We start from the raw sequence: 25,499 nt of genomic DNA, 5'->3' as shown, positions 1-25,499 counted from the left end.
AACTTTGTATCGACTCATTAAAAAAATTCCAATGCGAAATTTGACCCAAAGGTCATCCTATACTAATCCGCTGATCAAGGGCGGCGGAAGCACTTTTAATCTGGGGGGGGGGGCACCAACGTCGAAGCTGGCACTTTGCAGAAATTCGATTGGACTGATGCAGCCTGATATTTAGTACCCTTCATAACTCTTATTGTATTATCTTATTTGCGTATACACATCACTCCATCAACGCCACCCCCCCCCCCCCTCAAGTAAACAATGCATACTAGCACTGCAATATCTAATGTGCAAATTGGGAAATTGGAAAATCATTATAAAGTCCAAGTCCCTGCACACGCGATCGATACATGCATGAAAGCAAATGAAATATGTCAAAATACTGAAAGAAAAATAATTTTCTATGTGTTTTTCAATGGTTAAACTGATATTATTATTGTAGTGAAATGTATTTTGCGTTTTTTCGTTTTTCGTATTGTTGTGTGTTATATAACATTTGGTAACTTTGTTTGACCATACCTCAAATTGTTAAGATTCAGCTGCATAATTATTTGCTCATGTTTAAACGAGTACCTTGCGTGATTGGCTTGTTGAACCCTCGTGATTTATGTTATGTAAATAAGTCCTTTTCAATGTCCTTTGATATATATATTGGGCGCACACGGAAAAGGGACCACTGGCATTGGTTGCGTTTAGCCAGAACACATAACTTATATATATTAAGATCTGAGATCCATGCGAAGCCAATAAAGTAATGCCACGTAAGCAGTTGGTGATAGTGGTTGCTGGAAGTTCTAGACATTAAAGGGCTAAAGAGTTTTACGGGAGTTATAGTCATAAACGAGTGCGGAGCCAAATAAATTGTACCGATCATTATTATTGTAACGACTTTCCGAATAATTATAACCAATTTGGAAGGGTTATAACACGGCAAATGATGGTATGTTATTGGCATGCGATGTAATAACCAACGCATGCCTATATGATATGCACATTAAGATGTTGAACGCGCGCGTAGCGCTCGAAAAATTTTGGTAATATTTTTCGGGCAAGTCGTTACAGCCCCCCCCCCCCCAAATCAAATTGGGCTCCTACGCCTGTGGTAGTAAACATTTAAAACTTCCCGAAATATTTCATTCGACGTGCGTTTCGCTTTGTAAACTTTTTATTTATTTAGAAATTTTTATGTAGAAAAAGGGCACATTTTTAACCTGAGGAAAAGTGGGGGGAGCACGTGCTCCCTGTGCCCCCCCCCCGGTTCCGCCGCCTTTGTCGCTGATTAATTAAGAAGCTAATTCAAAGTCACTCGTGATAGGGATGGAGAATATAGAAATGAAGGTTTTTCATCACATCAATTTGGTAGTTCCGCACTGATCTATGTAGCCCATTTTTTACATATTTGTTACTTAAAGTAGGATGCACATTTCATTGGAAATATTCAAGATGAAGCAAACGTAAGAAAAGGCTGAATAAATCAATATGGTTTTATATCGACAGTCTACCTCACATTTCAGTTCTATTGCTTTTTTTTCAATCAATCAAAGCTATATTACCCATAAATGCGTAATAAAAATAATTAATTATCTATAGATAACTAATTATTTTTGCAAAATTATCATCAAGATACATAACTATACTAATGGCCATGCGTAACAAAATTCACACCGTAATTAACAGTCTGATGAGGAAAATCAAAGGTAGGATATTGGACTAAATGCATAATTGTAAAAGAAATTAGTACGGCTCATGATATATGAATGATTACCTCCCGGCGACGAAGTCTTGGGTCAAGTCCACCCAACTCATGGCAGTTGATATGTTTATATAGCCTTGCGACCACACATGAATTTCGTTTTGTAGATGCTACGGTGGCCCGAGCGGAAGATTGACATTTCAAAGTTTTGTATCAAATTTTCAATTACTTTATATCCAAATAGAAAGTGCATTGTCAAAATTTCGAGAAATATATACTACAATATAGTCTCGGAATTTTTTACTTTTGTATCAGTGTTTCTTAAAAGATCTCGACGGACACTGAATAGAATTCTATTCAGTGTCCGTCGAAATTTCGACCTACAAACAGTAGCTGGCTAATTGATTTTTTGTCTCATATCTCTACTAACAATTTCGCCTCAGAATGCTACTAGTTTACTCGGGTTTTGACTTTTTCCATTATTTTTATTTGGCAGTGTTTTGCGACTGTAATGTATCGAAGTTTAGCCATTTTGCATCGACAGTACATTCCGACTGTTCTATCCGAAATGGCACTAAGATATGCGCTTTTTCCTCGGACTTTCTATATACAAATCAAATTTCGTCTTGTTCCTCACATTTCCCACTTTGTATGTATGTATATGTAATCTTCCCGCAAGCAGGAACTCGCGAAAGAAGCCATGGAGGCTTGTAGACTCGCAAGCTGACCGAAGCCAATCTCTCGGCACACATCCATTTAACGTCCATGTCAGGAAGTTGTTATTGAACAACACCCTTGCCAGACGACACACATTGCTGTCGGCGGGGAATCGAACCGGGGATCTCATGACTGGGAGACGCCGGCGTTAACCACTAGGCTATACACTCCGCCTATCTTTATCAAAACCTTTAAATTTTAATCCCAACAGCTCACCGTCCAAAGGAATGTCTAATATATATATTTCCTTTTTACGACTATCAAATCAAGTTTATTTATCGTTTATGTGTTGAACACTAACTAATGTTAGAAATAAACTTGAAACTTTGATCCTAGAAAAATGGCGAGGTAGCCTGTGGTAGTTCTTGAAGCGGCGGATAAACACGTTGCCATAACAACCTTATATCAACCTGCTTTCGGTTCTCTGTACTATACTGCGCTGGTAGGAAAAATCGTGAAAGTGTTCATGGACAGGTGCATCCATTACAATACCAGTTAGATGATACTTTAACTTTTAAGAAATGCCTTTCTGTGTTTCAGAAGAAAGAAATCCATCGATAATGTTCTGTTGAATTCATAAATTTTCTAAACATGAAAGGTAAGTGACAAATGCAAAGCTAAATGCTTTGCCCAGTTTGACAGAACCTGATCCTGGTTTTTCGCGCAACAGGGTCATATGCGTAAGACCTATTTGAAGAACTTACGAATCCAGGACTGCGTAGCCCTTAATCATGTCAAAGTTATTCCTCAGTCTAGCCTCTTACTAATAAAGAACTTTGCACTGTGGTTACTAAGTTAGGCCTCGGCCTACAATCATGTAGCCCTAGGTTGGTACACTGCAGTATAAAGTAAGTAAGCAATGCACAGAACATACTGCATAAGCTCTAAATGTTATTAGATAGAAAATATTGCTACATAATCTGATGTTGCACTGTGGTTTTGTTCTATCCTTCAACTATGAAAAGATTCCACCAGAAATATAAAGAATTATTTTTGTGAAGGTTGAGAGTCAAATTGCTCAAATCAAGGACAAATTCTCCTACCTTCAGGGATGTTTTGAAGTTTGCTGTATAATTCAAGTAAATGAGTGAAATAATCCATGAAATTGCCAGCGGCATCATACTACAAATGTTCCTTTGATTCACTGTAAAATACATTCGTTGATGTTCTTGTTAAGGCTTTTCAGTTTAAAATTGCATTTGAAAAAAAGGGGTTAAATTTGACTTTCAAACATGTATGTTGTACACTACCATATTTGAGAGAAATTTTATGAAACTGGCCAATTCCTGTAGAGGTATCTTTGTCAATATTATTGGTTCAATTAATATACGTAATATGACATAGCTTCAAAATTGGAATCCATTTAAAGGAGATGCTGTCGGCATCAAAGGAGTTCCTGCTAGATTTACAAATATAGCAGAAATTTTTTAGAAAGACAAATTTAAGGAATATTTCTGGTATTCCGATGACATAAAATACACAGGCCTTCCTTATGTTATGCTTATTTTGATAGTTCCAGGTAATGGTAAGCAGGGCCTTACACTAATAACGTTGAACTGAGCGTAAGCAGGAAAGTCTTAATAAATAATCTTCAACAGCGGATATTTGATTATAAGTTCCTTTTCATTAATTCTGAATATAACTATAACTTGGGATGATTAAAATACACGGCCTAGCTTCGTAATTTATATTCATAATCAGCATTTAGGCTGATTATAAATATAAATTATGGAGCCCTCTGTTATACTTCTGTAGGCTCCGGGAGATAAACTTTAACTCCCCGATTCTAAAATAACAAATTACGATGCGATGCACAGGACACACGCTCTGCTCTTGAACCTGATTCGTCCAAACTTATAGCTACAGTAACTCCTCACCCAACTCTTGATTGGTTGAGTGCCAACCCGATATGCAGATGAGCACATGCAAATGGGCACTCAACCAATTTGAACCAGTTTGGCTGTCTTCCAACACCACAAACTGAATCATTTACTACAAAACATCTGTATACGCTTCTTATAGCGCGTGGTTCATAGCCCGCCACACCACAGAGCAAACCACAAAAACGCAAGCCATGTGTGACGTCATAATAACAATAAGTAAACAATATGTTAACACAAACTAGAATACGCTTCACACTTATACAAGAAAGATTTAGACCTAGTTTCAAAAAGGATCACTACTCATGGCTCGTATAACTTTCGTTACAATCTCACACATAGAAATTGATAAAAATCCCAAGTCCCCTCCAGTTTGGATGCTTCAATTTCATAGTTAGTACATTTCCATGAGTTTGTAATAATCTGGCCAAATTTGTTTTTGGTTGTATCAAAGAAATTCTGTGCAAATTTAGGCCTCATGAATTTCCTCCATATGTTTGTAAGTTTCTGGTTGAAAAAAAATCTCACTGGTCATGTACAATTTCATTTTTAATCTTGAAAATTAGTTATGTTACTTTACATATGACAGGTTTCAAGAAATGATATCCTATCCAGGGAATAATTTAGTGTTCAAATTTTGTGTAGTGGCTTTGAAGAATCTGAAAATTGCTCTACATCTTTACAGTACATAGTTTGTATAACAATTTGCCCATTTTGCAGAGCAATGCTGGATAAATTATTCCCTGCTATCCATTCAAACCAATGCTAATAACATTTTATGAAAAACAAAATTGACTTAATTTTCCTTGTCTTCAACAGTTGAGATTAGTGAAGAAAGTTTTGAAGCTCTTCTAGTCTATGATGACCTGTTCCTGGATTACTTCAATGTCTTCCTGCAGCTTCCTGTAAGATGTCTTTTCAATAACAACTCTTCAGCAAGTTCAAGTACTTGTTTTGTTAACTGTCATGTTAACATTACATACTGTAAAGTATTTAAAATAATAAGCAAACAATGAGATTATATATTAATTCTGCTTTGCAGTAAATCCAAGCAATTGACTGGGTATTGGTGTGTTGTATTTGAAATCTCAAGTTGTCACATGTGAGAAATGTATTATTTACATGGCATTAAGATAGTATACCAAGTATAGTATAGTAAAAGTATAGTATTTGCAAAAGTGCAAAAGTGATGTTAGTGATTGTAGCTAATATGGAACTAAAGAAAAATATTCAGCAGCCTTTTGTTATTACTGAGAAAGGAACATTGCACTTTTTATAAGACAAACATAGGATGCATATATGTAGCTTGTTTATTCCTAAAATCAAGACATTGACTAATGATAAATTCCTCTCCTATCATTTGTCTAGGCATTTCCTCAACCCCTGTACTACAATCGGCTGACAGGCACTTTTCAAGAGGTGGAAGACGCAAATCGGAACTCATTAAATTCACTTGGGAACCAGAATTGGTACAAAAGTCCGGCCCTATATGCTCCAGGAGACGATGAACGGGAGAGGATTCTGGACTGGGCCAAGACAGAACGGCTACCGCTGTTTATAAGGTGTGTTTGACTTCATCTTGGACAGGATAGCCTAACAGCTTAACCAGTGATGACCAGCCATTGGCATACATGGTTGTTTATAGACCTAACTGTTACATTGTCAAACTCTCCTAGAAAGTGTCAGGGATGTTTGTGCATTTATAGTCCTTATCATGTGATAATTGGACAGAATTATTTGAAAATAATATCCTTGTAAGGCTTCTCACATAGATAAAGGTCAGTAGTAACTTGTAAGACAATTGTAGAGGGCTTTCTTATCAATCAGTTGATAAGAGTTAGTTGGCAATCATGGAAACTTGTACAATAGGTAAATGAGCTTTCATCATTGGTCATTTGATGAAATACTGCTGTGGCTTCCATTTTGTTTGTTAATCACATACTTTCTGGAATGAATGAATTGGTGTGCAATGTCATTGAAAGTTAACCATCTGCACAGACTAAATAACGTGTCCTACCCTGCATAGAAAACATGCTGAAGTTTGCAAATATTGCCTTTAAATTAACCCACGTTTATTAAAAAAATTAACAATAATTGTTCTTTTAATAATCAAGTTTTCGCACACTTTGAAATTCAAATTTCTTCACGCTTTGAAATTTAGAGCGAAAAGTGATAAGTGAAGGTGTGATGGTTGACTTAGGTCTCAAATTTGACAAACTGTGTTAAACTTAATCTCAACTCTCTTGTGGGTATTACATTTTTTTTTTACAACAGAACCAAACTATTCTTGGAGTACAAGTTGTGTAAGTTACTGACCCGTCCACTTGACGAGAGACACAGCATCAGCAGGCTGAGTAGCAGAGGACTGAGAGGATACAGTCGACAGACGGTCAGCTACACCACCACAACATCCACCAGCCTAGCACAGAGTAGAGCCGCGTCAGCCTACGATGACGAGAGTGACCTCAGCTGGCAGAACGATGCCGAGCGTGCCGGACTGTTCAAGTACCTCCGACCGGGGAGTAGATGTATCAGCTTACCGCCGATGTTTGGTCTAGGTAAAAAGCACTGCCATCCACCCATTTATAAGTGTACAATTTCTGTTTTAAGATTTATTTGAATGGTCTTTTCGTACTACTGTTAGCAGTATTAAGAGAAGATCTGAAGGATGTTTCTTATTTGCCCCTATTGACTGAGCTATATCAAGGTGCTGGTTTTTTCTTGTATGGATCAGTCTCTGGTTATAAAATTCAGTTTGATATTTTGTTCTCATGTAATAGGTAGATTTTGTTAGTGCTACAGAACTAGTTCAAAAGAAAAGCAAAATGACAAAATCATTCAATGGCAAACAAAAGGGAAAGAGAAGAAACAAACCAAATGAGAATTAGCTTCCAGTTGATTAATTCACTTCTTTCTTGTTATTTGAAGACAACTTTAGTTATAAGTGATACTTACTACCTTGTGGATGACATTGTTACATGTGAATTCCTGGTTAAATTTACAAATGACTGTTATATAATCTGTGTCTCACTGGTGTATCAGATGCAGTGACCAATAAATAGATTCATCCATATTCTACGGTAGCAGGAATGATGCCAAGTTGGTCTGTTTCCTCTATATAGGCTGATGATCCATTGAAAACGGTTTAGTTTGACGATTTTAATGTTTCTCATTCCAATCATCTTATGGAGCAGTGCATCAATTACATTTGTGATGGAAGTTATACGTTTTTGGAAAGATCTTAAAATAAGTAAAATCTAAGGAAAATTAAACAAAAATGATTAAATCTTTTAATTATCATGAAGTTCAAGTTTGAAATATGCTGAAATGGTTAATGCTAATACAAGTAACTTAATACTGGCATTTGTGTAAATTTCTAAACAATGACAAAAACAAACATTAAGATGTTGAGGAAAAACGAAAGGCTGTCAGTGATGTACGGAAAAACTGAAGTGTATTTAAAAGATGATATTAAAATATTACCATATGTGGTCGTTTCTCATCTTGTGTTACACAAAATTTTGTCAAAATCGGTTGAATGTTATCAATTAAAGGTTAGAAATGTCACAAAGAAAAATTAAAATAAATTTACTGGTTTCTTTTCTTCTTGATGTCATTAGCAAAGAGCCATTCCAGTCTTGTTCACACTCCCGATGTCCAATCAGTGAACCCGCTCACCAATGGTGCATCTTCAAGGGGCAAAGGTCATGTGCTGGCCTCTGATGAACACAAAGGTCAAGTCAGGTCACCGATGGTAAATTCACACATGAGTGATGAGGAGGGAAATGCAGAATTAAATGTTCAAAGTGCTTTGCAAGGTAAGCTTATTGATTAAAATATTTGTTTGACATTCATTCAAATAGATCTTGAAATGAATCTTGACATTTTGAAACAGTGGACAGGTGCTTGTAAGATGGAATTTCTATACAACTTTAACAGATGTCGACTCATATGTACATAAGTAACTGCTGAGGGATCAAAGAAAATTTTCATATCAATAATGAAGCTAAAATGTGGATTGAGAAACCAACTACTATGATCTCTTGATGCATTCACAAATTATTTAAATATTAATCTTGATGTTTATTCTTCTCTTTTCATTGTAAACAAACCATGTTTTTTGGCAGCTGTGGTACAGTGTCAGTTAACACATGTAGGCCATTTAGCATAAGCAATATGTTTGTGTGAGTATTATGTCAATAGCGACTTCAGCCCTGATTATTATATACAAATTATGCAAACTTTGTGTTTCTGCTATGAAAGTACATGCAGGTTGAGTGTTGGTATTATGTCCTTGTAAATGTAAAGTGTGATATTGAGAGATATTTTCATTTTAATGTTGTGACATTAATGCCACAAGGCAATAATCTGTTGACTGATTAATGTCACTTAGTTGCCTACATTGCTACATGCTATCAACTTTTGGTCTATAAAAATTTTATTTAAAAAAAGCTTGCTAAAGAAATCTTTAAATATGTGGATTACATTTATCTCTATCGCAGGTACTAAGAGTGCTCTCAGAATTCCTGGTAAGGCAGTCTCCCCGAGGAAGACAGCAACAATCAAAATCCCATCGACCTCACAAAACAGTGACGATGAATCTGAAATAGTCAGCAGTGGAGACAGGTAGAGTCTTTTCAAGTTGTCAATGTAATAGCCACATGCACTTTAAGTAGTGATGTAACCTATGAAACCTTGTCAATGTATATTTACATGCATTTTAAAAATATAGAAATATTGAAATATAGAAATATTGCAGCAGATTGGGAAAAGGTGATCAGTTTTTTTACCTTTAAGTTTGTCTGTTGGTAATAAAAAAGGTAGAAGTCGCAGGCACTAAAATGTTATTTGATTATGTTGTTGTGCTGTAGTAGTATTCACAGTAGAACCATATTTCGTACCATACTGTTTGTTATCCATCACTGTAGGTGGGATTTATCTGGCTTTTACAGAACAGTTTACCGTTGTTTACCATTTGTTGCTTTTATGTTGTTCATTTACAATGTGAATGTTTCTAGGACATATAAATCTTTGTGGTGTTTGTTGGAGGTGAAACTATGCCCTCCCCTCTTTTCTGATTCAAAGATAAAGTGAGGGGAAAGAAGAGCATATTAGGTTTTTCTTTGTCTATGTATACAATGTCTGTCTCTCATGATGTAAAAGTTTCTGTCTCAAAACAATTCATTCTCTGTTATGACCAAATGAGTTGACATAATATTTCTAAATAAGATCCAGTGACGCTAAGAGGAAATTGGTGGTTGATACAACAACAAAAGGCGTCAAGTTTGAAACTTATTGTTGTTCTCTTTTTAGTTTGTTCACTGTCTATTTTTGCTGCTATTTTCTACCATACATATATATTGCTGTGCCTGACAATGGTACTCCTGCCATTGGTTTCATTTGTTTTTTATTACAGTTGATCCTATAAAATTATGGTTTGTCTTCTTTTTCCCTTTTTTTTTCTGGATTGCAGAACCTCTACAGAAGGATTTACATCTCCCATCAAACACATTAAGACTCCAATCAATAGGATTATGGGCCATGATGTGGATATGGGTGATTTTGACAACAATGAAGGGGATTCTGACAGTGACAATATGGACGTAGATGAGGAGGAGCAGGAGGAGGATGAGGAAGAGGAGGAGGAGGAGGACTCGTTTGACCCGGACAATGACCCAGAACCAAGTATAATAGATTATGAAGAAGAGAGAGGTGGAGACGATGAGAGGACAGAATCTCAACTAAGACAGATGGAAGGCAAACATAAACTAACACTTCAGCAGTTAAAGGATCATCTACTGGGCAGTGTAAGACAATAGCTCATCGATATCGTTATTGATTGGCTCATTTGCCATATCATCATAAACTAACAAACAATATCTGGTTGTAAATATGCAAGCATCTGTTTGATACTGGTACTCCCTATATAAAGTCAAATTTAGCAAACAATGATCAACAAAAGTAAAGCAGCAATTTATACAAGATTTGAAGCTTGGAAAACTCTTCTAAAAATGAGTGAGGTTTTCTATTTGAACTGATTGATATAAACTGATATAAATATATTATGATTGATAATAATATAATTCCACAAGAGAGTGGAAGATATTCCAGCCACCACGCTTCCCCACCTCTCCCCTCCTCACACCTCCTCTTCCCTTTTTTACCCTCCTCTCCCCTTTTCTACCCTCTTCTACCCTCCTCTACCATCCTCTCTCCTTCCCTCTCAGTCTTCTCTCTTCATCAACCATCCTCTCTCCTCTCCCCTCCTCACACCTCCTCTTCCCTCTTCTACCCTCCTCTCCACTTTTCTACCATCCTCTCTCCTTCCCTCTCAGTCTTCTCTCTTCATCAACCATCCTCTCTCCTCTCCCCTCCTCACACCTCCTCTTCCCTCTTCTACCCTCCTCTCTCCTTTTCTACCCTCCTCTTCCCTTCCCTCTCAGTCTTCTCTCTTCATCAACCATCCTCTCTCCTCTCCCCTCCTCACACCTCCTCTTCCCTCTTCTACCCTCCTCTCTCCTTTTCTACCCCCCTCTTCCCTTCCCTCTCAGTCTTCTCTCTTCATCAACCCTCCTCTCTCCTCTCCCCTCCTCACACCTCTTCCCTCTTTTACCCTCCTCTCCACTTTTCTACCATCCTCTCTCCTTCCCTCTCAGTCTTCTCACTTCATCAACCCTCCTCTCTCTTCTCCCCTCCTCACACCTCCTCTTCCCTCTTCTACCCTCCTCTCCACTTTTCTACCATCCTCTCTCCTTCCCTCTCAATCTTCTCTCTTCATCAACCCTCCTCTCTCCTCTCCCCTCCTCACACCTCCTCTTCCCTCTTCTACCCTCCTCTACCATCCTCTCTCCTTCCCTCTCAGTCTTCTCACTTCATCAACCCTCCTCTCTCCTCTCCCCTACTCACATCTCTTCTCCCTGATTCTTCTGAATCTGCCAGTGAATGTATTGCTGCTTTATCTAAGGCATGGAAGGATGTTGTAAAACTCTACGATAATGTTGGAAGTATTTGTATTTGGTGGTATGTGATGCTTGTATGCTTTCTCAATACAAATACAAAGTGACTTTATTGAAAAATTATTTAAGAGTAGTTCACAGCTAGATCAAAGCTCATCTACAGCTAGGTAGCATATACTGTAAATGATAGAAATGATCCGTCATTTCTAGCACTGAGATGATCAAACTTGTTTACCTTTTTTCCCTTTTTTTCTAGATGATAGGAGTAGAGGCATTTAAAGCATTCTTAAAAGGAACAGCCGGTGAGGATATGCTTAACTTTTGGTTGGACTGTGAACTCTACAGAGATAACATGCTGGCACTCGGAGATCAGAAGATTGATGTAGTAAAGACTAATTTATTCAGGTAGATATGAATATTCATGCTTTATGCTAATCACATGCTTTAAAATCATGAGTGCTGTTTTGATGAAAAACTGGAAGATATAAATAGCTCAGGATAATACTGTGTTACATAGCTTTGTAGTTTAAAATTGTTGCAAGACGTTAGGCTGGATACAGATGGCAGTGATGTTAGGTCTGACTATATCAATGCCAGTTACATCAAGGTAATGAATAAAAGTCATATTTATGATCACTAACATTTTGTGAACACAATATCTGATGTGATTATCAAGTTTCGGCGGACATCGGTTCTACTAAAACTCCACCACCTGCCATTTGATCGGAGGACATTTATTGGCTATGATTAGTTCAGTCAAGAGGAATGGAGGTGTTGGGGAGGGGGTAGAGTATGAGGAATAATCTCCAGGACCCATCCTAGCAGAGGCTCATCTAAGAATTCTCTGTGATGTATATATAATGAATTGTCAACATGTTATGGCCCATCAGTTACATTTCTATTAGATATAGACCAAGAAACCAATTACAGGCTATTCTGAACAGACTCATATTAAAGATAAATACATAATATTTCGTTATATGCTGTATCAACATCAACATTTGGTGTTATTTCTTCATATATCTTATTCATTTGTAGAAATATTCAAGACAAGTACCGATTTAAGCTCACACCAGATGCCCAGGAGCAGATCAAGAAAGCTCAAGGGAACATGGGATTGAGTGAATCTGTCTTCACCAGGACACAGTACGACGTCCTCAGGAGGCTACGTTCTTACTGGGTTCCCAGATTCTTAATCCATCAAGAATACACAGGAGGAATCAAGTAAGATTAATAATTTAATAATTAATAATAATTTTAATTTTAATTTAAATTTAAATTAAAATTTAAAATTAATTTGAAATTAATAATTTTTTAAAGTTTTCTTTAAGTTCCTACTCAATACAGTTTTACAGTGTTCATTTTCAGCATTGCATGATGAAGGTTAACTTTAACTTAAAATTTATCAAAAGCAACCCATTTAAGTGTTAATTGTGTCATCAAGTGGTTTTTGTTTTTTATGTTAATTAGGCTTATTGAACCATTAATTTAATCAAAGGTTCGACCTACAACTAAAGGAAGGTGGTCAGTGATCATTTATAATGCATTTACTGATCCATTCCTTCTGCAAGTGAGAACAACTCTGTTTTCATATCATTAGTGATGGAGAAGAAGGGTCCCTCACTTGCAAAATCCCCAACCCATTCCTACACCACCCCACCCATACCCCACCTCTCCCCACCCTCCCTATTGTTGAATTTCAGTTCTGGTATATGTAAACTTTGATTAATCATTGGTCAATTGCCCATCACTCTCAGACCGCTGTAAATTGTGATTGCTTCCCTAATTTCTGTAAGTTGGCAGACACGAAACCATTTTCCACCGCTTTACAGCCCAGAGCACATTTAGAGAAACTGATTCCGATATATATGTGAGATATCTTATATGTTTGTAGATTTACACAACTATTTGCTTCATACCACTGGAAAGCTTGACAGATAGTTCAAAACTATCTTGTTCTATCATTATTTGCAGCTTTCGACTCTTGAAGGAGAAACAGTTAGCGGAGAGAGAGGATGCGAACTCACCACAAGATGGATTTTTACCGTCGATATCCCTCGTTAACTCCCTCCCAGTGAGACCAGACTCGTGCATCCGATTAAACACGACAAGGAAAGACTGGAATAAACTGGCCAATGGTGGCAGACAAATGGAAGAATTCATAAAACCTGGTCAAATCTTAGATGCTGAGGCCGACAGACATGTTTCAAGACCTCTATCGGCCAGATTTCATGTCAGCTTAGTCTGTGATAAAGAAGCAGGAAGGCCCTTTCAAAGATACTTGGAGAGGTCTGTACCAGAAAAATGTATATGTCATCATAATCTTAGATAGTTTTGTTGCTGTGCTACATTGAAACACCTCTGAAAACATTCATACATTATAGTTCTTTCTCATTTAAAGCTTTTAAAATCACTTCTTTTTGTTGATTTTTGGTAAATAATCGATGCTATTAGACATCTACAATCATTTCATAATGTAGTTTTTTAGTTTTAAGTAGTCAAATTTGGTTTCATGGAATAAAGAAAATGGTTCAAATATTTTAAACTTTCAATATGATATTTTCCATGTGATCATTAATGATACGGAAATGTGTATGGGCGATAAAACTATTGAACGCAATCAATAACTAATGTTTAACGTGCAGGAGAAGAAAAACAGCATCTTAGCTGGACCACTGCTGGACTGTTATACTTTTTGCTGTGCTACATTGCAACACATCTGAAAACATTCATTCATTATAGTTCTTTCTCCTTTAAGGGTTTTAATATCACTTCTTTTTGTTGATTTTTGGTAAATAATTTATGTTATATGACACCTAAAATCATTTCATATGTGTAAATACCTGACAGAAGTTGGCAAACTTGCCGGTAATGGTAAACCAAGCCTATCTGGTGTATGATGATCTGTTTAGCCATATTTTATTGTATTTTATTCATGTTTGGCCTCAAGTGAGAGTTTAATTTATAATCTTGGTATTTCTGGTATTACAGGCAGGAAGACAGCAGGCTATTGTCAAACCTTCTCTTTTGGCAGGATGTGACAGAATATGGTCTAGCAGAAGGCAGATCAGCAGATAGACTACTCAGAATTGGTCAGGCTTGGTCAATATTCAGCAAGTATCTAGTAGATGGCAGTGTATGGTACATAGGTGAGCTTGAGATCTTTGATCACTCAGTTTATCCAAGGAATAATATTCAGGGCTGAGGTTATTAAAGTCAACGGAGGGCAGAATTTGTCTAGTATGGCCTCAAAGTGTATTTTCCGCATTGATGGAAGTTATGGAAGTAATCCTTGATGCTGCATAGTAATCCTATAAGATGCATAGTAATCCTAAAAGCTGCAAAGTAATCCTTAATACTGCCTAGTAATCCTTAATGCTGCATAGTAATACTTAATGCTGCATGGTAACCCTTAAAGCTGCATATTAATCCTTAAAGCTGCATAGAAATCCTTAAAGCTGCATAATAATCCTTAATGCTGCATAGTAATCCTTAAAGCTGCATAATAATCCTTAATGCTGCATAGTAATCCTTAAAGCTGCATAGTAATCCTTAAAGCTGCCTAGTAATCCTTAAAGCTGCATGGTAATCCTTAAAGCTGCCTAGTAATCGTTTATGCTGCATAGTAATCATTAATGCTGCATAGTAATCCTTAAAGCTGCATAGAAATCCTTAACTGCATAGTAATCCTTAAAGCTGCATAGTAATCCTAAATGCTGCATAGTAATCCTTAATGCTGCCTAGTAATCATTAATGCTGCATAGTAATCCTTAAAGCTGCATAGTAATCCTAAATGCTGCATAGTAATCCTAAATGCTGCATAGTAATCCTTAATGCTGCGTACTAATCTTTAATGCTGCATAGTAATCCTTAATGCTGCGTAGTAATCCTTAAAGCTGCATAGTAATTCTTAAATCTGCATAGTAATCCTTAAAGCTGCATGGTAATCCTTAAAGCTGCATAGCGATCCTTAAAGCTGCATAGTAATCCTTTCTTTGTTGTTTCCCTAGGTGTTCCACCCGGTGAACGTGACTACATTCATGGCGTCCTCCTCATGACGAGTGATTTCGTTGAAGCTTCAACATTTGAGCGAGCACAGAACCAATCAATGAAGTTGCTACAGAGAGAGTGGCTTCACTTTCTAAAGGATGACTTGAAAACATTTTTAAAGTATGTTTGTGACATTCTTAACCTGTACCATTTAAAAAATGTTTTATAATCGTGGTAAAGAAAAGAAATGTGCAGATTAGTGGATAAGAAAAAGTTATAGATTATTGAAAGTTGATGGTATGATACGGTTTTTTTAAATTTATTTTATCTATTTAAAACTTTATTTATTTGAGTGTGATGGGGTAGGCCATAGCTTATCTTCCCCAAGGCACTCATTTACAAATATGGAATAAAGATTTGTATAAAAACAAAAAGTAAAAGAAGAACAGCAAAAAATAGAAAAAATAGAAATAAAAATGAAATAGCTCGTAAAGTGACACAATGGTTTGATTTAATTTGTGAGAATTGAATCTAGACCACTCTTTGTGCTCATCAAGCACAATTTGAACTATCAACACTATCAATACCAAACTGTCAGATGAATCATACATGTAGTTGAACATAGGAAACTCTACCTGGACTGTGAGGAGAAAAATGTGTTTGTCCCCTCTACATTGAGTGGCAGACAATAGAAACAAGATTACAAAGTTAAAACAACTGGAGAAATTGGCATCAAGAAATGTGATGGGATAAACTCAGACTATTGTCTGTGGCTTTTTTGGGCTTAAACTTAAGGAAGTGTGAAAGTTATGTGTTTAGCAGCAGGCTACTTATGTCAACAGAAATGAAACAAATTCAAAGTAAAAATGTAATTTAGACATCAAATTCTGAAAAAAATTTAAATTACCCAAATTGATAATTAATGTATTACCTTTCGACATAGAAATGAAATGAAATGGAAATTAATTTTCTTCACTGACGTAGCCATTGTTTTACATTCGTAAAAACACAGTTTGAAAGTAAATGAATAGCATAATGACTAGAAATTTATGCAAATGCATTCTCACATATGTTTACTTTTGCTCTGTAGGTTTAGAAACCGGCCCGAGGATCAGATCCACTCTGGGAGTTCTAGATTTTCATCCGCTTCACGTCAAGGACGTGGAGATGCAACTCAGGCAGAGTATGGCTTTCTTTACTCTCAACTACATTTTTCTGCAAAGTTTCCATATTTGGGGGGATTAATTATTAACATAACCACCTTGATAGTTAATACTTCATTAACATTTTTGATTACAGTGGTCTATCTTACACAAATGCTTGTCTCTGAAATTCAACAGAATGTTGATAACCTCAATCATACCAAGGTGCACTAGTGGAGAATCCAGTGTGTTAATAACAATTCCAATCGTGGGCAAAAGAAAATTTATCATCTTATAATACATTCATTGTAATAAGGTTCCAAGACTTATTCCTATTTTCTTGGATGTAGTCACTCAAAGGTTTATTCTGATTTGACCCTTCATAGCTATAAGAAGTTCCAAGGCCCTCAGCTATTATGTGGAATGTTAGCTCAGTGGTTAACGCCGGTGCCTTTCAATCATAAGGTCCCCGGTTCCAGTCACTCCCAGATCAATGTATGTCGTCCAGTTACAGAGTTGTTGATCAATTCATAATCATGGACGTTAAATATGAATGTAAGAGACTGACTTCGGTCAGCTTGCGGCTTTGATAAGCCAATGAGGCTTCTTCGCGAGTTCCTGCTTGCAGGAGGATCTAATATACATAAATATACATACATTATAATCCATCTCAATATTTTGTAACTGTCTTAATTTACAGCCTGGAACAGAAGACTAAGTTAAAAGGGAAGGAAGGAGGAGATGCCTTAGCAGCGAGGAAGAAAGCTCAAAAAGAGAAGAAGAAAAAGCAAGCAGCAATGCAGAGAAAGTTGCTAAAACAAGTCAAAGCCAGACAGGCTAACGCCAGCAAGCAACAAGGTCAAGGGGTCAAATTCCAGTCGCAACAGGAGAAGGGTAAAAAAGGAAGCAAAGATAGAGGAGACGGGAGGGATAACCAGGAGGGAAGGAAGGATGAAGGTGAAGATGATGAGGACAGCTCTGATGATGTCGCGGAGGATGAGGAGGATGAAGAGGAACCAAATCGTGAGGTCAACTTTAAGAAAATGTTTCAGAATAAATCGTAAGTCCAGTTCTCAAATGCAGCTAAACTTCAGCCCTTGCATTCAATTGTAGGTAAAGAAGCTAAGGGGGGACATTATCTTAATTGAGTATGTGGTACTCCCCACCAGGAATACCTTAGTCGATCTTGTGTTCTTCTGTACAAATTGCTACATTTTTTACAGATATTTTTCCATCCTACCAAAAGAAGTGCTATTTGCTAGCCTTATAACTTATTTGTATAATATATACAATATATATATTTATATATAATTTATGTATCTTCCGTCTGTATTTTGACAGGTTAATGAATGTCTTCAAGAACTATCTGCAGGATTTTGAGAGTAAAGAGTTGAACTACACCTTGCAGATGTACATGGACGTAGACATAGCCCTGAAGATACCTGAAGGCCAGCTAGAGAAGAGGACCAACCAGTTCAAACAAATCATCAACACATACTTTGATCCGTCCTCCAGAAAGTGAGTTGTAGTAAATCAAAAACAATTCTCTGTTTTTAAAGAAGTTTTGTTTTTTGTGTATGTTATTTTTTATTTCATCATGTTCACTTGATGGAGAGGAATAGGTGAGCCAAGGTAGCAAATTATTTGGGGAAGAAACTACTTTTTGTGGCTACCAGTATTTTCTCTGGGATGGGAGGGGCAGTGGTGGAAGGAGAAGGGGGCTATAAAAGGTTCTGTGATTAAAATTGAACAATGCTATCAGCTGTATATTTTATGTTAAACTCTGGAAACGATCTGTAACCATGTTCCCTTCTTATTACTTACTAGCAATAGAGATTTGATTCACTCTACTGAAGAGAGAATTATAAACCAGATATGAAAAGAACTCATCTGTGTTTGATAATAGGGATCTGAATTTAATAATAATATGCATGAAACAAGAGGCACCTCCCTGAAACTGGTAAACAATATGTGTGGTTTCATCAAATATACAGAGAAGGTTAACTTTTCATGCTTCTCATCTTGCAGATCCATCAATCTTTCCCATGATGTTTTGATGAAATTAGCCAAGGAAGGCAACAAACCATCTTCTAAATTAATGGAGGCCGCCCACAGACACGCTGCTAACAGCCTTGAGGATGCTTTCCAAGGGTTCTGGAGTGTAAGTGTAACAACATTGGAACTCTCTTTTATATGCAGGAAAGTAATTTTTGAAGAAATTAGTTTGTTCATGTTAGAGCTGAGTGCATGTAATGTTAACAGGCAGGTTTTATATGTAATCATCATTACAGGTGTAATGTTATCTTCAGAAATTGCTTGTTGTTACCATTTTCAATTTTTGGTTGAAGGGTTGGGAGAGATCTATGAGTATAAAATCTGGTGTAGATATATAATTCCTAATTTGAAATTTGGTTTTTGACTGAACATTATTTTTCTTAACTCAAGTTTAATTGTCTCAAGAGTTTTTTCCTTGGAATATTTCAGAGCAGCTGATTGGTTCGGATCAATTCCTGGAAAGGTCATTTATCTCTCGATAAAGGATTAAAACAATGACCTTTCGATTAAAGCCCAGTGCTCTACCAACTGAGCTTTCCGGCCCTTATGTTGTTGGCGATCCCTACATAGCCATTTTCCTTAAAGGGATCAAAAACTAAGGGCTGAATAGCTCAGTCAGTATAGCGCTGGGGATTGTAACCCAGGAGTCACTGGTTAGATATCCCCTTCTAGGTCATAAATTTCTTTGCTCTTGTATATTTATTATTTATATTTAAATGAGAACTACATGATACTACAGCAGTTGGATCAGATGTGAATGCCATACATAGCAATCATTCTACAAAGAGAGGCCATACATAGCAATCATTCTGTACAAAGGGGCCATACATAGCACTCATACTGTAAAAAGAGGCCATACATAGCAATCATACTGTAAAGAAAGACCATACATAGCAATGATACTGTAAAGAGAGGCCATACATAGCAATCACACTGTACAGAGAGGCAATACATAGCAATCATGCTGTAAAGAGAGGCCATACATTGCAATCACACTGTAAAGAGAGGCCATACATAGCAATCACACTGTAAAGAGAGGCCATTCATAGCAATCATACTGTAAAGAAAAACCATACATAGCAATGATACTGTAAAGAGAGGCCATACATAGCAATCACACTGTACAGAGAGGCAATACATAGCAATCATGCTGTAAAGAGAGGCCATACATTGCAATCACACTGTAAAGAGAGGCAATACATAGCAATCACACTCTAAAGAGAGGCCATACATAGCAATCATACTGTAAAGAGAGGCCATACATAGCAATGATACTGTAAAGAGAGGCCATACATAACAATCTCACTGTAAAGAGAGGCCATGCATAGCAATCATTCTGTAAAGAAAGACCATACATAGCAATGATACTGTAAAGAGAGGCCATACATAGCAATCACACTGTACAGAGAGGCCATACATAGCAATCACACTGTAAAGAGAGGCCATACATAGCAATCATGCTGTAAAGAGAGGCCATACATTGCAATCAAACTGTAAAGAAAGGCCATACCTAGCAATCATACAGTAAAGAGAGGACATACATAGCAATCATACCATAAAGATAGGCCTTACATAGCAATCATACAGTAAAGAGAGGCCATACATAGCATTCATGCTGTAAAGAGAAAGCTAGTCTTTTCATGTACAGGTAGTAATTGTTTGGAATAAGTGGTCATCCATCCAATTGTTTCAGAGATATTTTTCTCCTGGATTAACAGGTTGCATTAGTCTAAGAGAAATGAACTTTGTTTCTATGAATAATGGAGACTTTCAAATCACATCCAATACTTCATTTTATAGAAAATTGTTTGCATATTATGATACCACCTTTAAGCTATGAATATGACATGAGGGAGCAGGGTTGGGGAGGGGGGGAGATGGATGGGAGGAGAGCTTGGTGAAATAAAGCTTCAAAATTGTTACTAGTTCATTTTCTGAACTGGATGTTATGTCATTACTTAAATTTAATCTCTGAATCCATAAACTCTAAAGGTTGTTGGAAATCTATTAGTGGATCTTGCTTATAAATAAGTACAGTGTGGCTGAAGTCAGGTTGTTGTTTCATCTTCTATGTATACCAACTAGCTGATGAAGCAAAAGAACTCTAGATTACAATTTACATTCTTCATTCTGTGGCTTTAGAAAAAATGTTCTTCTTCATTTGCTTCAAACATGTTTCAATTTTACATCATTCTTCATTCAGTCTCCGATAGAAACATCTGGAGCGTTAGTATCCCACAATGCAGTCCTTTGGTAAAGTAGCACGATAGACGTACCATATTTTTTTAGAAAACGCAATATTCTTTCCGTTACCTAATATCCAACTTATTTACTGCTAGAATTACCCTTTGTGTTTAGCATCAATTTTCTTTTCATATTTTTGTTACCACTTTGACATTAGTTGTAGATCTTTTCCTATAGGAATTGATTTCCTTCTAGACTTTGCCATTTTGCTAAAACATTGCGTATGTGCCATTCTGTTTGCTGCAAGTTCTCTCGCCTGTTTGCTTCAAGTCTGTTGACTGTTTCCCCCTCACGCAGAGTCATGTAGAGTCCATGGAGGATCAGGGTATAACCGGTGATACCCTTGGTAGAGCAGTAGACATATCATTCCGATCGGAGAGTACCCAAAGCCTCATCGTCGCTTATAAAAGGCGACGGAGGGGCCGGGCCCCGGTAAGATGCATGCCCCATCTTTCTTCTAACAGAACTGCTTTGTTTGCTGTGATTTGTTGCTCTAATACTTGCATGCCCAATGTAAGTGATTGAAGAATACCTTTTTATCTTATCGCTGTTTTCCTCTGGCCTGGTTTACTAACGGTATTTATTATATGATTAACATCTGCATTGGAAATTAGACTCATCATCTAACCACTGTTCACCTTTTTTCTTTACCTGATGACAAGTAACTCTTAGTTTGAATTTTTTTGATATTTTGGATTCATAGAGGCTGTGATTCTCAGTTATTAGAAAGAATGTGAAAGATTCTCAAACTAAATGTAACTCTGTTTGTCCCTTAACCCTGGTTTCATTTGGTGAATTAAAATGCTTTATGGACACAGACACAGCCATACTATCATATAAGATTGTTGAAGTATTTCATTGGTTAACTGTGACCAAGATGGGACAAGATGATTGAAGGTGGTTGGGGGGGGGGAGGGTGGGGGAATGGGGTGTGGAAGGAGGAGGTTAGCAATAGCCTCACTCCGGTCATTCAAGTTTTAAGGTGAATTGCCATCAAGCTATCATGTCCAGTGTGAGGGATGCTGCGTCAATTTTCCAACGATTTCCTTTCTTTCCTCGCCCCCCTCTCCCCCCACATGAACCTTACTTCAACCAGCTTTGCTACTAAGCCTTTGTTACACTGTTCCAGTAACATGAGTACAATGTGACTCATCTATACATGACCTAAAAACATTAGAAATACTTGTCAAGTCTTGCTTGCAACCATTGGTTGAGTTATCTTGCCTTTCTTACTTCCTTCCTTTCTTTCTTTTTAATGATGGCTAACCTTCTATGTCTAACATTTCTCCTTGTTTAATACCCAATCTGTTCTTAGCAGTCACTATTTATTGCATGATATTACAGTAGCAGCACCTTATATGAAGTCAAGCATACTCCCTCTGCTGTTTTGCATTTCCATAGTAACTTTATGTACCTGTGAACATCAGGTATTGGTATGTGCAGTAACAGGTAGCTGTCCCAAGAAAAAGGGAATCCCAGTCAGAATTGAAATATGAAAGCTTCCCAAAGATATGTACATGCTTACTAAATTACTTTGAACATTTAATCATTGTAAAGAGTTTGCAACATTTTATAATCGACATAGCAAATTTAGACTTTCATATTGTAAAATCAAAATAAGTTGATGGGTAAAGAAAAGAAGCACATCTTTGTGTGTAGCTTCATCCTTTCTTTGCTCCGATGAAAGGCATAATTTTCTCTTCTTATGTTATGATAATGACCTGTAAGGCTGTTACCCAGCTGCACATGTTGGAACTGACACCATGGTGAATGTACAGCTAATGTGGAGAGGTACATGAAATAAAAACATAGTATGGCAGGGTCAACCCTTAGTACACTACATAATAGCAACAAATGGAGGATCGTGAAAGTAGATTTTTGCACTTAAAATTAAACTGAAAGACAGAATGCAATGTGTGTATACATAATTGGTAATAAGAGGGGTGTGTGGGGGGATGGGGTGAGAAAGGTGTAAATCCTTGTATTCCTTGATCCTTGTAGGCCAAACACAATTTTATAAATATGGTTGAATAATCATATGATTACTATAGTGCATTTGATGCATTTTGTTAACATAATTTTGCAAGTCACTTCTTTTTCTGCTTTGAGCCACTTTTTCAAGGGCTCATGTTACCTTAGTAATTGATCCTTTCCTTGTAACATCTTATATGTTTTCCAAACTAATGACTACACACCAAACATGTTGCCCTTGACCTGGTATGCTTGGCTTATATAACCACTGATTCTCGCTCTCTCTTTCTCTTTATATGTATAATATTAGCAATTTGTCATTTATATCAGTCTAAATTAACATACCTTTATCCTTCCTTTCCTACAACCACTCAATACGTCACGAACATTAGGGAAACAGTCCCCTTACAGCGAAGTTGCATTTCCAACCCGACCTCAAGCGGGGGAGCTCGGGTTGGGCTTATCTCGAGCTTCAGCTCTGCTTACACCACTTATCTTAACCCTATCACACGGACCAACGAACATGCGGTTTGCTCGCGGCATTAGCTAGTGTGTCAGCTATATGCAAGTGATCAACAGATCAACGTTGTTCACAGGCATGCACAGCTATAGCTACAGGCGTACATACAGTACTCACGACATATGGTCGTATAAAGTGTATTCAGTGTCTTAGTTCCCTTTAGCTGCCGGTTCGGATTTTCGTGATTTTTATTCACCGGTTCCTGATTTTTCCGCGTCTGGCTTGCCTTTAATACATAACACCAGACGACCGCTAATTTTCATAACCGACGCTTGGAAATTTCCCAAACGTTACTACATCCAAACCTGAGATTTTCATGTGCCCCGAATCCATAGCTGTCGCATTAGGCCTAACGCTATGTTGTAACATTGAGAGGCTATGAATACGGTCTATATTTTTGTTCAAATTAATGCTGCACAAGTAAATGCAATTTTTTATTATTAGAAACATCATTGGAGTTGTTTTTAGTTCTTATCATTCCTTTATATCAATCTGGAAACGTTAAACAGTAATCCTACACTAGTTACGTTGTCACTATTTACTTAGTTTGATTGGCCTAAGCTTAAATTTCTAATTGAGCTTGAATGGAGTTAATAATAGTGACGAACAAGGATGTTAAACACTAAGTTCGGCATATTTTTTATTTGTTCATAAACGGAATTATATTGAACATAAGTACAAAATAACGTCGGAGTGTAAGAACTAGGTATTAAAATTAACATTTTGGTAAAGATTGAAGATGGATGATTTGTTTGAGATACTTTTTGAGATGGAAAGTTTGGGTAACTATTCTTGGCGCTTTTCGGGCCATTAACACATCTAGTAGGTTAGGCCATTCGCTATTCATAAACACATGGTTACTTGGTACGGACAATCGTCATCTTTTTTATCTTTGGAAATTTTTTTGGGAAATCCTTTTTCTTTTTCTTTTTGCCGCGAAACTCCTGAGGTGGTTTAGTAGGGGCCTATACATACACAAGAATACATACAAGCCTTTGTTACATGCATGAGAAGAGTTGCATTAAGTACAATGTGCCAATTTTGAGGGAAGATAGGCTATTTCATTACTAGGGTTGTGCGGGATCCCGGTAGTCAAGTGAATACCGGCATTCCGATCCCGGCTTTGACTAACCCCGATCACAGTGCAATGTGTAACTACTACCGGTATTGGGAAAACAACTGGTTATTACATTCGTTTCGGTATCATTCCCGGGAATCCAGGACATAATAAAAATATCTACGTGTTACTATTTGAATTAGAGAAAAGAAAACACGTTTATTTCTGGTTCCTGTGTTCTTAGTTTGAATAATATCTTATCAATTTACGCACTGGCCTAGACATATTAACGAATCAACTTTTCACGTAGTAATTTGGACCTATAGGCTACACCAAATATCGAACGTTAGTGAACTCAGCATGTTACGAGACCTCAAAGTGATTCAGAAATTTTCGTTATTTATTCTTCCTTCAAATGATGATTGTGAAAGTTCCCATGTACAAAATCTCACCCTTATGCATTTCACCACATTTTGTGATAATAATTATAACGATTTAATAATTTTTGATCCAAAACCGAAGGGAGCATATCAAATTAAATCCATCTTCGCACGGGACTGTATATTATTATAGCATAGGGTACGGTACTGTTACACACTGCTGTTCGGTACTTGAGAGTTGATGCTGTAATGAAATGGATTCGTTTATTAATGCGGGGGGGGGGGGGTTCCACGATGTCATTTCTAGTTATCTTTCGCTACTTTTTTTTATTTTTAAGAACTTTTGTACGAAGATTGATATTGTACGTATTGAAAGTATATTTTCTGGAGTAAACAACAGCCGATTAACGATATAAATAAATCTGTACTATTCTTATATATGTAGTTTATAATCCCGTATTTATGCAGCCCCTAAGTTACATTACTGTTGTCTGAAGTTCCAAACAGGTGGGGACTTGTTGATAGTTAAAAACTTTTCATTGTGAACTTTTAAACTTAAAGTATTAGTAGTAAGTCGAGTCCTGTCTTTCCGACATGCTTAGTGATTCCCGTTACATTTAATTGAATTTAGGTAAAAATTCATGCAAACTAGGTAGGCATCGGCCGATCCTAATTCTAAGCCTACATCGAAAGTTACACCGTATACACCTCGCAAGAAAACCACGATAACCTTGAATGAAAAAACAATATTTTGCACTTGAAGATCTGTCTTCCCCCAAAATGCAATGATAAGGTCTAGACTCAGTACTTCTTGATACATTGAGTTTCCAATTACTAGTCAAAAATATTTTCTGGAGAAAAAAAACGTAAGATATTTTTCACAAAAATTGGTGA

General features: G+C 36.9%; 1 protein-coding gene across 3 annotated transcripts in view; it reads left to right on the top strand.

Moving 5' to 3' along the window:
- Nucleotides 1-2,840: 2,840 nt before the first annotated feature.
- LOC139971929 (regulator of G-protein signaling 22-like) overlaps nt 2,841-25,499 on the top strand; it is a 35,743-nt gene continuing 13,084 nt past the window's right edge. Inside the window, exons 1-17 of one of the 3 annotated variants that reach the window (XM_071978777.1) lie at nt 2,841-3,008; nt 5,110-5,195; nt 5,659-5,852; nt 6,565-6,848; nt 7,911-8,108; nt 8,793-8,916; nt 9,764-10,097; nt 11,503-11,651; nt 12,285-12,470; nt 13,221-13,535; nt 14,238-14,395; nt 15,257-15,416; nt 16,327-16,419; nt 17,079-17,438; nt 17,720-17,896; nt 18,407-18,539; nt 20,975-21,109. In XM_071978777.1, coding sequence (XP_071834878.1) covers nt 3,002-3,008; nt 5,110-5,195; nt 5,659-5,852; nt 6,565-6,848; nt 7,911-8,108; nt 8,793-8,916; nt 9,764-10,097; nt 11,503-11,651; nt 12,285-12,470; nt 13,221-13,535; nt 14,238-14,395; nt 15,257-15,416; nt 16,327-16,419; nt 17,079-17,438; nt 17,720-17,896; nt 18,407-18,539; nt 20,975-21,109 — 3,093 coding nt within the window. In that variant the 5' untranslated portion in view covers nt 2,841-3,001. Of the gene's footprint in view, nt 3,009-5,109; nt 5,196-5,658; nt 5,853-6,564; nt 6,849-7,910; nt 8,109-8,792; nt 8,917-9,763; nt 10,098-11,502; nt 11,652-12,284; nt 12,471-13,220; nt 13,536-14,237; nt 14,396-15,256; nt 15,417-16,326; nt 16,420-17,078; nt 17,439-17,719; nt 17,897-18,406; nt 18,540-20,974; nt 21,191-25,499 lie in introns of all 3 variants that reach the window. The other 2 variants (XM_071978776.1, XM_071978778.1) reach the window with 2 other exon arrangements.

This window comes from Apostichopus japonicus, chromosome 8 (assembly GCF_037975245.1).
Source record: "Apostichopus japonicus isolate 1M-3 chromosome 8, ASM3797524v1, whole genome shotgun sequence".
NCBI classification, from domain to species: domain Eukaryota; kingdom Metazoa; phylum Echinodermata; class Holothuroidea; order Aspidochirotida; family Stichopodidae; genus Apostichopus; species Apostichopus japonicus.
The sequence above is the reverse complement of the archived record's forward strand: the minus strand, read 5'-3'. Positions and strand labels throughout refer to the sequence as shown.